General features: G+C 52.8%; 1 protein-coding gene and 1 long non-coding RNA gene across 7 annotated transcripts in view; one reads left to right on the top strand and one right to left on the bottom strand.

Annotated features, from left to right (window-relative positions):
- Nucleotides 1–490: 490 nt before the first annotated feature.
- The window catches only part of VEGFA (vascular endothelial growth factor A), a 23,084-nt gene continuing 8,914 nt past the window's right edge, over nt 491–14,660 (top strand). For all 6 annotated transcript variants that reach the window (XM_064414628.1, XM_064414625.1, XM_064414626.1 and 3 more), the window contains exons 1-5: nt 491–1,324; nt 7,061–7,112; nt 12,194–12,390; nt 14,086–14,162; nt 14,580–14,612. In XM_064414628.1, coding sequence (XP_064270698.1) covers nt 1,259–1,324; nt 7,061–7,112; nt 12,194–12,390; nt 14,086–14,162; nt 14,580–14,612 — 425 coding nt within the window. In that variant the 5' untranslated portion in view covers nt 491–1,258. The remainder of the gene's footprint in view (nt 1,325–7,060; nt 7,113–12,193; nt 12,391–14,085; nt 14,163–14,579; nt 14,613–14,660) is intronic.
- LOC135297272 (uncharacterized) lies at nt 1,651–6,627 on the bottom strand. The gene is made up of 3 exons (XR_010359321.1): nt 6,055–6,627; nt 2,896–3,669; nt 1,651–1,785 (listed from the first exon to the last, which is right to left on the bottom strand). It is a non-coding gene; the product is annotated as an uncharacterized LOC135297272 (long non-coding RNA).

Genomic DNA, 14,660 nt, shown 5'->3' with positions numbered 1-14,660 from the left:
CCAAATGGTTCTGATGGACTTTGGAACAATTCCCACGGGCAAAGTGAATTTTGACCCGAACATGTATCCATCGGCACGGCAGAAAGCGCGGCGAAAAAGCAGGGCAGGGAGCCGGATTCGAAATGTGCGAGCCGCGGGGCTACGGCTGTGGCGTACGGAACCGCGGGGCTTGGAGGGCGGGGAGAGGAGGCCGGGCCATCGCCGAGGAGGTGGGACTTGCCGGAGCGTCTCTCCCCGTGGCCGCTGTGATCAGTTGCAGAGTGCTGACGAGCGGCGGGCGGTGGGGCGGGCGCTGCGCGGAGCCGCCGCTGGAGTGCGCGGAGCGGGGCTGCCGCCGCGCCGGGGGCGAGGAGCGCACGCCGCGCCGGCGGGGGACAGCGCGCCACGGGAGCAGCCTTCCCCGGGCACCGGGACCTGCTGTTAGCTTGCCGCCTTGCTTTATCCTCTCGTTTAATTTATTTTTTCCCCACCTATACTTTGATCCGCTGGGATTTTTTTTTTCCTCCCTTTTCTACAGAGCCTTCCCACGCCCCAGTTCCCTCCCTCTCTATCCAGCTTGGATTTTTTTTCTTCTTTTTTTTTTTTTTTCATATATTACTATTCTGATTTTTTTTTAAAGCGGTGGACAGAGAGAGGGAGAGACAGTAACGGAGAGGACAGAAGGAAAACGCTCTGTTCGTCCTTTCCTCCACCACCACCCCGATTTGCGGAGAGGGGTCGGGCCGAGCGGCGGCGGAATCAGCCCCTTTCTCCCGGGGAGGTGACCCCGGCTCGGGGAGCCGCCGGAGGCAGCCGCCGCGAAGAGGGGGCGCAGGAAAAGAGATGCATTGAAAGTTTCCGCGCAAACTTTGCCGTGAGTGCGCGAATCCGAGCGAGCGCGGCGCGGGTGCCTGCCTGCCCCGACGCGGGGAGAGCGCCGCGGACGGGCGCCGCTGTGGAGCTCGGACTGCCCGGCGGCGGGGGCCGGGCGGCGGCAGGGCGGCCGCGGAGCCTGCGCTCGGCCCGGCGGAGCGCCCACGGAAAGCAGCAGCGAGGGCCGGCGGAGAGCCGGGCTTATGGAGGGGTGAAACCGGAGACCCCGAAGAGGAACCCCCCTTACCCCGCAACCCTTCGCAGCGCCCGGCCGGCGGCACCCCAGGAGGCGGCGGCGGGCACGGAGGAGGCGCGGGCGAGAGCGCGGCGGGGCGGCGGCGGCAGCGGGGCGGCGGCGGCGAGGCGGAGCACGGCGGGCCCCGCTTCGCGGCGTGCGCCGGCAACCATGAACTTTCTGCTCACTTGGATCCGCTGGGGGCTGGCGGCGCTGCTCTATCTGCAGAGCGCGGAGGTAAGCGGCGGGACGGGGGCTTTTGTGCCCCGCGTAGCGGAGGAGGAGGGAAGGCAGACGGCCGACAATAGTTTTCCCCCCTTTTTTTGTTTTCTCGCTGCCCCCCTTTGCCTCCCACCTGCCCGGTGCGGTGCGGCCGCGCCGCTGGCGCCGGGTGCGGGCGGGTGCCCGCAGCACAGACACGTGTGCGGTGCTGCTGCGGGGGGACAGCGCTGCCCGGAGCTCCGCGGGGCCCCGGGGCAGCGGCAGCGCCGTGCGGAGTGCCCGCGCACACGAGCGCGCCCCGGCGCGGGGCTCCCGGCGCGGCCGTGGGGTCCCGCCGGGGCGCGGGGCAGGGAGGCAGCGCGCTGCCTTCTTGCATCAGCCTCGGGTCTCCTGACATTGCAAAAGGCTGCTTCGGCGATATTTGCCTTGGGTCCCAGCTCGGGTTCGTGCCGCCGTGTGGAGTTCAAAATGCCTAGCTGGAAAAACAAATAAGAGATCAAAGAGGACAAAATGGATCCAGAATTTCTTCCAGATTAGAAAAAAGAAAAAAAAAATCAAAATATAGATCTCCTGCACCGAGATTACAAAACGAAGGATTTTTCTCTTCCTCTTCAATCACTTTTACCTTATTGTCATTCTTGAGGAATTAGAAACCAACTCTTCCTCCTTTCCTTTTTTTTAAAAAAAGAAAAAGAAGGGCAGCTGTCTTTGTAAACCTGTCCTATAAATCTGTTCTCTAAAGAGTCAAGAGGGCTGTGTTGCCAAGAGATATTAAGGGGTTTAGACAGAGTGCCCACGTGAAGGTGGCTGTTCGCGAGGCAGGCTGGCACGTTTTAAAGGTTTTAACAGGTTAGTTCTCTCCTGCCATTTCTGCTCGACACTTGGAGAGAGCGCGGGCCAGGTCATCTCCCACAATCGTGAAAATAAACGTCGCTTGCAAACTAATCAGTTATTCACATTGTTTGTTCAGCACCGATGCTGGAAGGCAACTCCCCAATTAGGAGCCATTTCAGCTGTAACTGAAGTCATGCAAGCACTGCACGCTTTGTTTCTAGCCTGTTATATCTCTACTTTATCCAGTGACAGCCACACATTAGGCTGTGCTCGGCTGTGCTTGATGGGAACTGAGGCGCACTCTCACTGAGTGTGGCACAGAGCAGCTCCCTGCTGCCTTCCTGCCAGATTTGGCTGGTGGGACAATTGTTTCTGCTCTCCAGGAGTTTTTCCACCATCATACAGAATAGGAGTGTCTTTGCCTCCCAGCTCCTCAGTAAAATTGTACAGTAGCATCTGTTCTCCACGTATAGTACAGACAAGTCTGTATAGGTGTCCAGTGATAACACCCTTTAACCCTCCCCTTGTTCCTTTTCCCCTCCCCTTCCTCTTCCCCAGAAGATGAAACGGTGGATCAGGTAGAGCCGAGATCTGTCCTCATAAAAGCCTCATGCTGCCTTTCCTCCTAGGCTGGAGGATGGTGCAGATGAGAAAACAATATAATGATGGAAGAAATGGTAGGGAGGAATTACAGGAGTTTGGGGGGATATGTTGCGCGGACAGACACGAGAGATAACTAGAGGTTCAGGTACCTGGGTGGTGTGGGCTGTGTAAGTGCTCAGGCAGATCCACGGTGAGATCTGCCCTTCGGTCCTGTCCTTATTTGTCCGTTGGTTGTCCGGGCACCACAGTGATGGGAACGTTAGAAATACCAGCAGATCTCACGTAGGCAGCTTGGTGATGACTCTGAGCATGGCAGAAGGCATGACTCTTCACACAGGACTAGGGTTTGTGCTTTGATGATAATATTTATCTGGTGGTCAGGCTGATCTATCTAGCTAGCCAGGCACGTTAGAGAGCATTAAATAAAAGCCCTGGCAGAGTCTGACCTGGGGAAAGAGGGTCCAGCGTGTGTCAGGCAGCTTTCCTGGAAGTGAAGGAGAAGGGATGCAGGAATCACAGCACTCCTCTGGTGAGGGTTCAGGGGGATGACTCCTTGCTGAGGTAGTTGTTATGGTTGTTCCTGCAGCAAGACTTAGATGGTGGGAAACAGTTTCATGGTCATGTCTGGGCAGCACTGATGCCACAAGTGTCTGCCTCCACTGGTGGTGATACCTTTCCATGCAGGCTAGGGAAGGAAAGTCACTTTTGCAGTGCCACCTTCCCAGCTGATTGATTATGCGGAACGGTGTGCACAGTCTTCACACAGATTGGGATTGGAGAGGTTGCATTGTTGTCCCTCCCAGTCCTCCCTTTCCTAGAGAATGGGGGATAGGTGGTTATTCCCCATCTTCCTTCATCTGTGGGTCTTGCTGCCAGCCTGGTGACAGGTCACTCCTGATGTTGGTCTGGGAGCTCTTCCCCTCCTGCCCAGAACAGCAGAGAGACCTGGATACACCAGCTGTATTGCCATAGGGAAGAGGCAGTGATCAGACACTGAGGGAGGGAGAACAAGCCTGTGACTAGACTGTTAATGATCGCACACCCACCAGGCTGCCTGCCTTTGCTGTGCCTCTGCACCACACCACGATGGGGAGCCACCAGAACCTGCTTCCACAGCCCTTAGGCAGCTGGGACGCAGCAGGTCACCTTCCCCAGAGCCGTTCCTGTGCTCTGAGGACAGAGGGCTGGAAAGAGGAGCACTCCTTTGAGAGCAAGGGAGAGGGACGTCTGAGGGGCTCACTGATTCCTGAGCAAGCCCAAATCCATTCTCCTGTCTGTTCTGTCAGAGGTCCCTTGGCTGTGCTGGCAGCTTGCAGGATTACTGACCTCTGTCTGCTTGTACAATGGAGAAGGAGTGCAGTGAGTCCCATTCCCCCCCCTCCTAAGCAGAAAACGCTGAGAATTTCTAGTGCCTAAGACGAAAAGTGCCTTAACTCCTGTCCCAGAGTCCCTCTCAAAGTGGATGGATTGTTTGTTCCAGTCCTAAACAGTTACAAAGCTCTTTTAATGAGCCTGCACAGATTAGGGGGAGGGGAAGGGAGAAAAAGAGTGCTGGTGGTGGTGGTGAGGGGGGTGATGGTTAGAGAGGAATGACTTGATTAACCTTTTCTCTCCCTTCAGAGCAAAGCTTGCTTTGGACAGGGACTGGGGGAGAAGGGAGGCAGGGAAGGTACAGACATGTGTATGGTGTGAAGTGGGTTTATTTATTAGAGAAGGTTTTACCCCATAGAGGGAGGGATGTGCATTTGCTACAACCTGCAAAGAGCACAGAAAGGAGCTTCCTCTGTCAGCCCCGTTCCTGGGCTCGTTTATCCTACTCTCAAGGCCAGGCCAGGGGTTGCTTCCACACTACTGCTAAATGTTGAAAATCTATTGGAAGGAAATTGTGTTACAGTACTGTTGGGTAATGCCAAAAGCCAGCAGAGGAGAGCATGACCTTCAGGCTCCTACCGAAGGGCACAGTTGGCCTGCTTGTCCTGAGGAATGTTTTTGGTTCCCCATGTCTGATACATAGCAGAGTGTTTTGAAGTGAGACACAAGGCCCTGCCTCACCTGCTGTTCTAGTGGACGTGCTTTGAGGGCACTAGGCACAGGTGAAAGGCACTGCTGAAAGGGCAGAAAAGTTTCTTGGAATAGTGAGCAGAGAGCCTGTTACTGATAGTTCTGGGAAACCTTTGGAGTTTCTGCTGAGAGCTCCCCTGGGAAAGCTCAGAAGCTCTTTGCCCACTTTGCACTCTCGTTTCCCATCTTTGGGGTCAGATCACATCCCAGGTCCAGGTGAGCACTGCGAGAGTGTTCTGGCTCCTGCTTCACTACATCAGGGGCAGGGTGAGGTGCTGGCTAGGCACAGGTGAGTAGTGGAAGCGTGTGTGTGGCTTGCTTCTGCTTCTCATCACTTGTGCAGCCTGTGTGCTTGCATGTGAGGAGGCAGTGGGCTTGGCAGCTGGCTGGGTAGTTTTGCATAGAGAATGGGTAAAAATGACCCTCAAGGTGTCTCCAAGCTAATTTTACTCAGTCTGTCATGGTCATTTTGTGTGTGAATCAGAAATCCCTCTGTGAAAAGTCTTGGGGGTGTTGTGACTTGAATAAACTGACTTGGCTCGTGATCCTCTTCCTGTGCCATAGCAGATTGAGGCTTTTCTGCCCTTGATGCGGTTTTCTTTTTACCCATAGATTGTCAGGCACTCAGTGGCTTTGGAAGGCCGCTGCAACCTCCGCTGCCTCCATTTTGTTTGTGCTGTTGCAGTGACCTTCACACTTCAGGAATGAAACTGTTTCTAGGAACCTGCTTTTTAAAGTGTTGTCACAGCACTGAGGCTGGGCACACAGCCCCCCTCCTCCCCAGAGGAGAAATAGATCCACACATGGGGCAGCTCAGGTCTGGGCTGCTAAGTTATGCCCAGGTATAGAAAGACTTTGAAATGAGGAACAAGTTCGGTTAGGGGGACCTTAGACAAAGGGAACTATGCACAGACACAAAGGAATGTCTGGGAGAGGGGCTTCTAGCTGGCTCTCTTGCCCCCTCCTTTTAAAAGCTGACATTTTCGGCTGCTTGGATGGTGGTGCTGCCCTGTGCACAGGACTGCTAAGAAGACCATAGGTGGCAGATTCCTGTTGTGAGCCTGGGGTGGACTTGGCCTTAATTCAGTTCTGTCTTCAGCTACATCATCAGAGGGCCTTTTTCTAAGCCTGAACACAGCATATAGCTGACAAAGCAGTATTTTGTAGGGATCCCCATGCTTCTTATGGGCCTCTGCTGAAAAGCAGCAGGTTCTGGGGTGGATGGCATCACACAGGTGGCAACATACCTCGGAGAAGTGAAGAAAGCTTGGCTTTTTCCATTTTGGTTCAGAACAGAACAGCAGGGGGAAGCCTGACTTGGCTGGAAAGTTACGTCAGAGCTAAAGCCCTCATGAGGAGCAGGAAGAGTGGCGTTCTTGTTTCACCTGGAATTAAAAAGACTTCCTTAGTAAAGTGGTGTAATATTTCTCCATACCATTTTGGGGGTGGGTTACCTGTCACCACTCCTGCCTGCATCAGTGCTTTGGAAATGTCCCTAGTCCCAAAAGGAAGCAGGAGTGACTTGCAGCCTTTTCGTTTTCGGCCCAGGGGAAGCTGTGGAGCGCAGGAATGGGATGCACACAGGGCTGGGCACTGGGACCACTAGGTGAGGGCGCGCGCCGCCCTCCCTTCCATCAGAGGGGAAGAAAACCCGGGCGGTTTGGCGGCGTCCGTCGGCAAAGTGGTGCTGTCACAGTTAATCGCCCTGACACCCGGCCAGATGCCGACACCTCCGTGGCCACCACTGCTGGGTGACAGACATCTGTGACATTGAGAGGGGAGCGATGCCCTTCCGTGCCTGGCTGCCCTTCTCCCCTCTCTGCCCTCCCGGGCCAGATTCACCTTTACGGTGCCCGGGTTCATGGGTCGTGTCGGCAGCAGCAGCAGCAGCAGGTCTCCCCGTTACTTCTCTCCGCCGGGCTCGCATTTACTCCCGGCGTTTGCCCGCGGTCACTGGCAGCAGCTCCCCGGGGACGCGCTGCTCCCTTTGGGGCGTCTCTGGGGCCCGGCACACCGCCTCGCCAGCCCCATCGCCCAGCCCGGGGCCGTCCCGCCCGCGTCCCTCCCGGCTCCCCCGGGGCCGGGGGAACAAAAGGTGTCTCTGTGCCCGCCGGGGAGCGGCTCGGCCTCGGGGGCGCCCCCTCCCGCCGGGGCCACGGGACCGGGACCACCGGGGACCCTGCCCGGGACCCCCCGCGCCGCGGCACCGCGTCACGGTTCCGCGTTGTGACTGATTTTCTGTTGTCTTTGCAGTTGTCGAAGGCTGCGCCTGCCCTGGGGGATGGGGAGCGGAAACCCAATGAAGGTAAGCGCTGGGCGGCTTCCCGGCGGGCGGGGACGGCCGGGGGCTGGGGGGAAGGAGCCCCCGGAGCCGCTGGCGGCCAACACCGCCACCTCCCGGGGAGCGGGACCGGGGGCTGCCGGCGGGAGGCGCCGCCGCCATCAGCCCCTTCGCGGCGGCCGAGAGCCCCCGCCCCACGCCGCGGGCCCGGGCCGGGCCGGGGGTGGCCGTGGGGCCGGGCTCCGGGGCGGCCGCGGTGCCAGGGCGGGCAGCAGGGCTGGCCCAGCCCGCCCCTGGCTTACCACAGCTCGGAGTGAAACTGCGTGCGTGCGCTGGTGCACATACGCACGCTCATTTATATATATATATATGTGTGTGTGTGTATATATATCTACACACACACGGGCGCGCACAAAGAGCTGAGTGGCGGCGAGCAGTTTGCTGGGGGATTCGCCACAGTGCTGTAGGAAGAGATTTGTCAAATTTTGCTGCCCACCTCTTTCGCGGCGGTGCTGGTGATACCCGGCTGGGTGGTCAGGGCTGATCCCTGAACAAAGGCCGGAGCAGCCCCCAGATGGCAGGTCTCTGAGGAAGAGGAGAAAGGGGCAGTCCAGGATGAATTTCTGGGCTCATACCTCCCAGCAGTCGCAGGTACCCCCACAGTCAGGAAATTGCTAAGCACTGTAAAGAGCCAGGCTTGAAAAATACACCTTTTTATTCTGGAGATTTGGGCTAGCAGACTTTGCAGATTCAGGGAATGACACTCTAGGGCTCTGATAGGTTCTGATGGTTCTGCTAATTGGTTCCTGGTTGTCCAGTATGGACAGGATTATTGCTTGGTGGGGAAACAAGGTGGTTTCTCTGCAGCTGCTGTCATCTTGTGTCTTCCCGGTTGCCCAAAGGCCAGGATGTGACAGTGTTCCCTGCCCCGTTGGTTCATGCGAGTGAATGTAGACCAGAAGGGCAGTCAGCCCCTGGGTTAGTCAGAGATGTCTCCTGCGAGCTTCCTGTCTAGTGTAGCCCTGTGCGTGTCAGGAGGTTGGCTTCTGTCCGCAGGCCTCAGTTCAGCAGTGGGATAACTGGGCTGTGGACTTTGCAACCTTCAGGCTGAGGTGATCGTCACTTGCTTTAAGACCATCCTGACCATGTTTTCCCCTTACCTGCATAGCAGGGCAGATCACTTGTTGTATGGCAGGGTCTGGCAGACGGCTTGCAGGGTCCCCTCCGGCTGTGACCTTCAGCGTTATTCCAGCCAGAGGTCAGCAGAGGGCTCCAGCACTGTGAGCCCAGATTGGCTTTTTTTTTTTTTCATAGCAGTCAGTTTCAATTTCTGTAACTTTATTGGTGTGACAGACTCCATGTGTGTTGCCAGAGGTTTGTGGCAGGCTGTGCTTGGAATAGGTGTCCATTTTGTGCTGGCAAAATTTCTGATTTGCTGGTGGGCTGCCGCCTGTTGCGTTTGACCCTTGCTCCTGCTGAAGTCAAGAGAAGAAGGTTCAGTGACTCCAGAGGGATCAAAATGGGGCCTGCTGTGAGGCTTATTTTGGTAACCAGTTCTCTGCTGTTGGTAGAAAAGAGCTAGTGTCCTCATCTGTGCCATTTGTTGTGCCCAACAAATCCCTCCTGGAGAGGGAAAGAATCAAACAGAATTAACTTCTGTCACAAGAAGGTTGATGGGATTGCAGGACAAGCTGGTCTGGCAATATAAGTGGTGAGACTTCAGCATTATTGTCCTGGTGCTATTTCAGGTTCTGCAATGTAGATACATTTGTGAAATAAAAGTCAGGATTCCTGGCTCTACTTCTGTCCTGTGGTTTGAACTTAGAGGTCCTCTCTCTATACTTCAGTTTCTCCTCTATGAAGAGGAGGTGATGACTGGCCTCTGTTACCCAAGGATGGTCCTGTAGTTTCTTCCTCTGAAGCTCTTAGGGGCTTGGGCTGAAAGGTGGATTTGTATCTTTGGCCATTTTATACTTCCTCTGAGATGTCAAACTGTGACGGGTTTTTATTTGGGATGGACTTACTCTGTTTGGAGATTGTTATTTTAGCTTCAGCCCCTACCCTTTTAAGCTCAAGAGAGGCTTCCACATGTTTTGTGGTGCAGGAAGTTGTAGAGGAGTCAGACAAACAGTCTTTGTTTCACGGGAAAAGATTTTCTGGTATAAATAAGGGAAACCACTAGCACTTGTGGCTGCACTTTTATTTTCAAAATAACAGTGTGTCTGTATTGCTGCTAAGCCATTGATGGGGAGGGCGACAAAATGATCAGAGACTTTCTCCTTTTCTAGTCCAGCATGTTCTCACTCAACTGCTCCAAATTTGAACTTAAAGTCTGCCTTGAAGAGTTAATGTGGGTCCTGTCTGCATTTTAATCTTCCTTCCCCCTCCATTCACAACGAAGAACCTCTGACTCAAATCTGGAGGTGTCTTGCAGGGTAGGAGTGTGAGTTAATTGTGGGATTAACTTCTAACGTGGGCTGAAGCCCAGATTGCAGGAAGGGAGCAGACCTAGTAGTGTTAGTCCTTCCGTGACCTTCCTGTGCTTCCCCATGAAAGAGACCTTCTTCCATGTGTGACACGACCAATAGAAATGAAGCACAGGCAGAGTCAGCCTAGCAGAGTGTGGAATATAACTCCCAGTACATAGGAGTAAGTGTAGGTATGGTAGAAGGGGCAGGGCTTTGCTGTGAGGTTGACTGTACCTCAGTCATGTGCTCTGTTTTGGTTTGGGTGGTAACTGTGCAAATGAACTACAGAGTGTTGTGCAGTCTCCATGTGAATGCTCTGTGTCCAGCAAAATAAGGCAATGTGTCTTTTGTGGCAGGATTTTCTGACTGGCAGCTAGGGAAAGATTCCCTGGTTCCTTTTCAGAGGCTGATTCAGACTTTGGAAAATGGTCATGTAAAGGTAGAAACTCCCAAATTCTTCATGTGAACGATTTAGTCCTGTCAAATCTCTCAGATCTCAAGTATAGTTGTCAGGGTGCAGCTGTGAAAGTAAAGGCCCTGCAAAAGAAGTTGAACATGCTGTTCTGGGGCCAATCTGTAGTCTGGTTTCTCTGGTGTAATCCAAATGCCTGGGTAGTGCAAATATTTAGGAAAGCATGACAGAAGCCAGTCAATTTCACTTCACTTTTCTGCTCTTGTTTTCTGCCTCCTTTATGCCCCAGACTGGTGTGGTGAGCAGTATTTGATCTGCACAGGTAACTGCTGCTTTCCCTCCCTTTTACTTTCCGTCCCTCCCCTTGACGTAGGTCTGTAAGCATTTTTATCCTGAACTATGTCTTAACTGCCAGAGTTCTCAGATCCTGTGTCTGGCACAGTGTGAATAATCAACACTGCAGTTCAGCGACTGTCTTTGTGCCCGCAGAATTTCCCACGTATTAAATTGTTCAACTTGTTGGAACATAGGCGGTGACTAAGGTCACTCCAAAGGGGAACAGGAAGAAGGAGGAGAAGGAGGTAGTCACAGACAAGATAGGAGAGTGGACAGGAGACATACGGCAGTTAGGGGAGGAGGGAAGAGGAAGGGAAGGAACAAGGAACAGAAACGTTGTCTTCTAGACAAGGAATACCAGCAAGCAGTCCCTGCCTGCCAGGCTACATTTCCCTTTCACAAGCCACTTTCTCTTTTAATAGCTGCTCACGCTCTCTGACACTTCAAACTCCTTGGAGGGAAGCTCCTCCCCTCTTGTACCCGCTCTCAGCACTTCGGCACTATGGCACTGTCAGTCCCGCATGACCTAGAATTAACTTTCAACAATTAACTGCGGGCTGTGAGCTCCAAGCCCTGCAGCTTTTGCATTTTTGTGGCAAAGTAACCTTTATGCCAGTTTGTCACAAGTTCAGGGCACTTTAGAAGCGCTTACTGGAGACCATTATTTTCCATGATGCAAGCAGTTTGCTCTTATCACTCTGAGTTATCAACCTTGGTGCTGGAGGACTCTGCATACTGTACAGGTGGATCATTATAGTGCATAACAGCATGGGGCAGGTACTATCTCCTTGTGCATACTCTTACCCTCTGCTCCATGTGAGACATCCTCTGTTGCCAGTGTGGTGCTAGAGCTAGGAGGCCTGGAGGGCTCCAGGTACTCACTGTTTGCAGTACTGTACTGGCACCTGGGGTTTGTGTGTGCAGACTTATCTATACTATCTCTCATCTCTTTAAATCTCTCCAACCCTTGACCAAGCAGCAAAATGAAGCTTTGGCAAGAGACTGGGAAACATTGAGAAATACTTGTGAAATCAGTGCAGATCTCAAGCAGTTAGTGTTTGCTCCATTCGTAGGGAAGGCATGGGATAATGGCAGATCCACCCTGTTCCCCCTCCCACACTGTCTCATTGTGGTTCAGTAGCCAAATATATAGTCTGGTTAATCCTGGGGGTGCTGTGAGCCTACTTTGAATCTTTCAGTGGGTGGCTTGGTTCCTCGGTCTGGGAAAGTGGTCAGTGTGGAGACGTGGAGGCTGTGACTTGTAGTGGATGCTGTCATGGTTCCGTGGTGACTTGCTGAGGTGGGTGTTCTGCATGACCAAAAGAGGTAGATGACGGGAAGGGTGAAGATGCATAGCTCCATGGTTCAGAGCCTCTGCTTGCTCTCAGAAGTGTCTGTGTGCTGAGGTCTGTACAAAGGATGCTTCTGGCTTTAAAACCACTGGGGCATCCACTGACTGTTTTGAAAGGGAGCAAAGGGCGAACCAGTGAAGGGCCTTAGTCCAGAGCGCAGATCATCTGCTGCAGCTTCAGGGTTTTTTTTGGCTGAGCTGATATTCTTAGTGGCAGCATACCAGGAGTATGGGGAAGAGCAGAGAAGAGGTTTGGGAAAGTGTTGCCTGTGGCATGCATCATGGTACCAGGAAGGCAGTGAGCTCTCTTGTCCATCTAGCCTTTGCCCTGAAGCAGCTGTAGAAGAGGATTGTCTTTTTCCCTTCCCACTTGATGTGTGTGTATGTAGAGCACAGACAATGGATTTAGGCCTGTGAGACTGTTAGTGAAGAGCATAGGGTAGTTGTGTTGCAACTGTCTGGCTCACTTTAAGGGGTGAAGTGCTAGACATTCTTGAGCTAAGTTTGCATTAACTTATTCCCTCCATTCCTCTTTTAGTTATCAAATTCCTGGAAGTCTACGAGCGCAGCTTCTGCAGGACTATTGAGACCCTGGTGGACATTTTCCAGGAGTACCCTGATGAGGTGGAGTACATATTCAAGCCATCCTGTGTGCCTCTGATGAGATGTGCGGGTTGCTGCGGCGATGAGGGCCTAGAATGTGTCCCTGTGGATGTGTACAACGTTACAATGGAGGTGAGGGTCCAGCTTGCAATCTGCCATGCTTGGTTGGAAGGAAGCAAGACAGCCATCACAGCCACCCCAAGTCCCAGCTCCCGGCTAATTCAGGGAAAGTGCACCCTACCCCAGGGAACCCTTCTTCTGACCCTGGTGATCTGTGTTACACCACGCAGGGTTAAAAGATAAGTTGCCTATGTCTATTTAAGGCTAAGAGGAGAGTCTGTGTTTTGGCTCCTGCCCAAATACAGTAGGTAAGAGCATGCAAAGGAGCATTTCTGCAAAGGAGCACTTTGTGCTTATAGAATGCAAAGGAGCATTTCTGATGGTGTTATCTCTGAGTTCTCAAAGAAGATACTCATTGGGCCCTTGCACCACCTTAACTCTACACACAGCTGTTGTTCTGAAGGCAGCTTGTTAGGGCATAAGGGGAGAACCTGTCAGTACTCTCTCCTGAAGGGCATGTGAGGTCAACCTGTACCAACAGAGCAGGGAATTTGGGTCTTTAGCTATCCTGCCACAGCAGGTGTTAAAGGGGGTTTATGAAACAAACTGTTCTATGTCAGCTGGAAAAGCCTTTCTGCCTCTGGCCTCTTCCTCCTTTGTTTGGAGGCTCCTGAAAGTGGCCATGATAGCAAAGGCTGGACCTGTGGGGAAAGATGCAAATGGCTTTAGACAGGTTAGTTACTGCCCTTGTCTGTCAGACTGGACCTTGTCCAAAATTGTGCTGGTGCTCATTACCTGTAATCCATAGCTCCCTCACCTGCTTTTGTCCCTTAGCCTCTTGAATGGCTGCTGTAAATATTGCTGTCAATTTTTATCAATATCAATGAGAGATGTGCAGTGCTAAGTGATTAACCAGCAGGTCCTTTTATTTGAAATTTGAGCTGTGTTTGAAGTCTGTTGGAGAACCTGCCTGTTCCCTTTCATGGTTCCCCATACTGCTTTTCCACTTCCAGGCTTAAGCCACACTAGCTTGGTGTAGCTAGGGATGGTTTTCTTCCTACCATTCCTTGCTGAATTACGGTTCTTGACTGCTATGCCTGCATGCCTGTAAAGGGTCAGAGGCAATAAAGCAGATCTCTAGAGCTAATTTTCCAGCCATGTTCTGGGTTAAGAGAATGTGACAGTATTCCATAGCTTCTAAACAACTTCCCTGGAGGTACCTGGGGCTGGGGTCTGGGTGATGGCTGACTTTGTAGGACTCTTTTAAACACAGGTATCCAGATTTATTTTGTGTGTCAAGTTACTGAGAAAATGAGATGTCAGCTGGGAAGGAATGGTGGCTTAAGGAAAAGGAGTTGGATTTGGAATTTTCATTTGGGGCCTTTGTGTGAGACTGAAGCATGGCTTCTGCATGAGCAGGCTGGATGTTCAGCTACTGTCTGTCCAGCATCAGCCAGGGAGGGCTCATTGAGGACCTTGCTATGGGGGTACAACATCTCCCGTGCCTGTCTCCAAGGCAGTCCACCAGTGCTGGCATTGGGCATGCATGAGCAAACAGAGCTTTGGCACAAGTCTGGTGTTGCTGCTCGCTTGTGATCAAAGGCCTTCCCTGACTGGGAGAACGGGGCCTCAGAGCTAGCTCGAACTCTGCCCTGCTCTTCCCAGGAGCACCTGGGGTGTGAGTGCTTTGCTGCACAGCAGCCTGATTTGGGGCTGTGAACATGAAGAGTGAACAGGCAGTGACCCTCTCTGTTTCTTTCATTCCAGATCATGAGAATTAAACCCCATCAGAGTCAGCACATATCACACATGAGCTTCTTACAGCACAGTAAATGTGACTGCAGGTGAGAATGGAGCAGCACTGGTTCCTCTTGCAATAAACTTACTCTGAGCCTTTCCTTTTTTCTGCCATTGGGTTGGGACTCTTGTTCAGACGCTTCTGTAGCCTTCTTGGTTGGTTTGCAGTGGGATGGCTGAGCCTGGGAGAAGAAGCCCTCTGCTGTCAGGGCTCTTCCATCTCTAGCTATCACAGAGTGGACAGTGCTAGCCTGCATCCTGGGATCTTTTGGCACTAGCTGCCAGCAAGGGTCAACAGGAGAGCAAAACCACTTTGAGATGGACCACTTAACCAGTGCCATGGGCATCCTGCAATGCTGCCTGTACATGTCTTTCCCTGGACTTAGTGGGAACTGGGGATCATACCAGAAGTATATGTGATAAGCTCCCTTCTAATGAGGCCTTTGTTCTGTCTTTCCCCACAGACCAAAGAAAGATGTCAAAAACAAACAAGAAAAGTAAGTGATAAGCCTTTCCTCCTTTCTCTTTTGGTGGTTGGTTGGCAT

Source organism: Passer domesticus, chromosome 3 (assembly GCF_036417665.1).
Source record: "Passer domesticus isolate bPasDom1 chromosome 3, bPasDom1.hap1, whole genome shotgun sequence".
Lineage (NCBI taxonomy): Eukaryota > Metazoa > Chordata > Aves > Passeriformes > Passeridae > Passer > Passer domesticus.
Note: the sequence above shows the minus strand (reverse complement) of the source record. Positions and strands in the feature narration are given on the sequence as shown.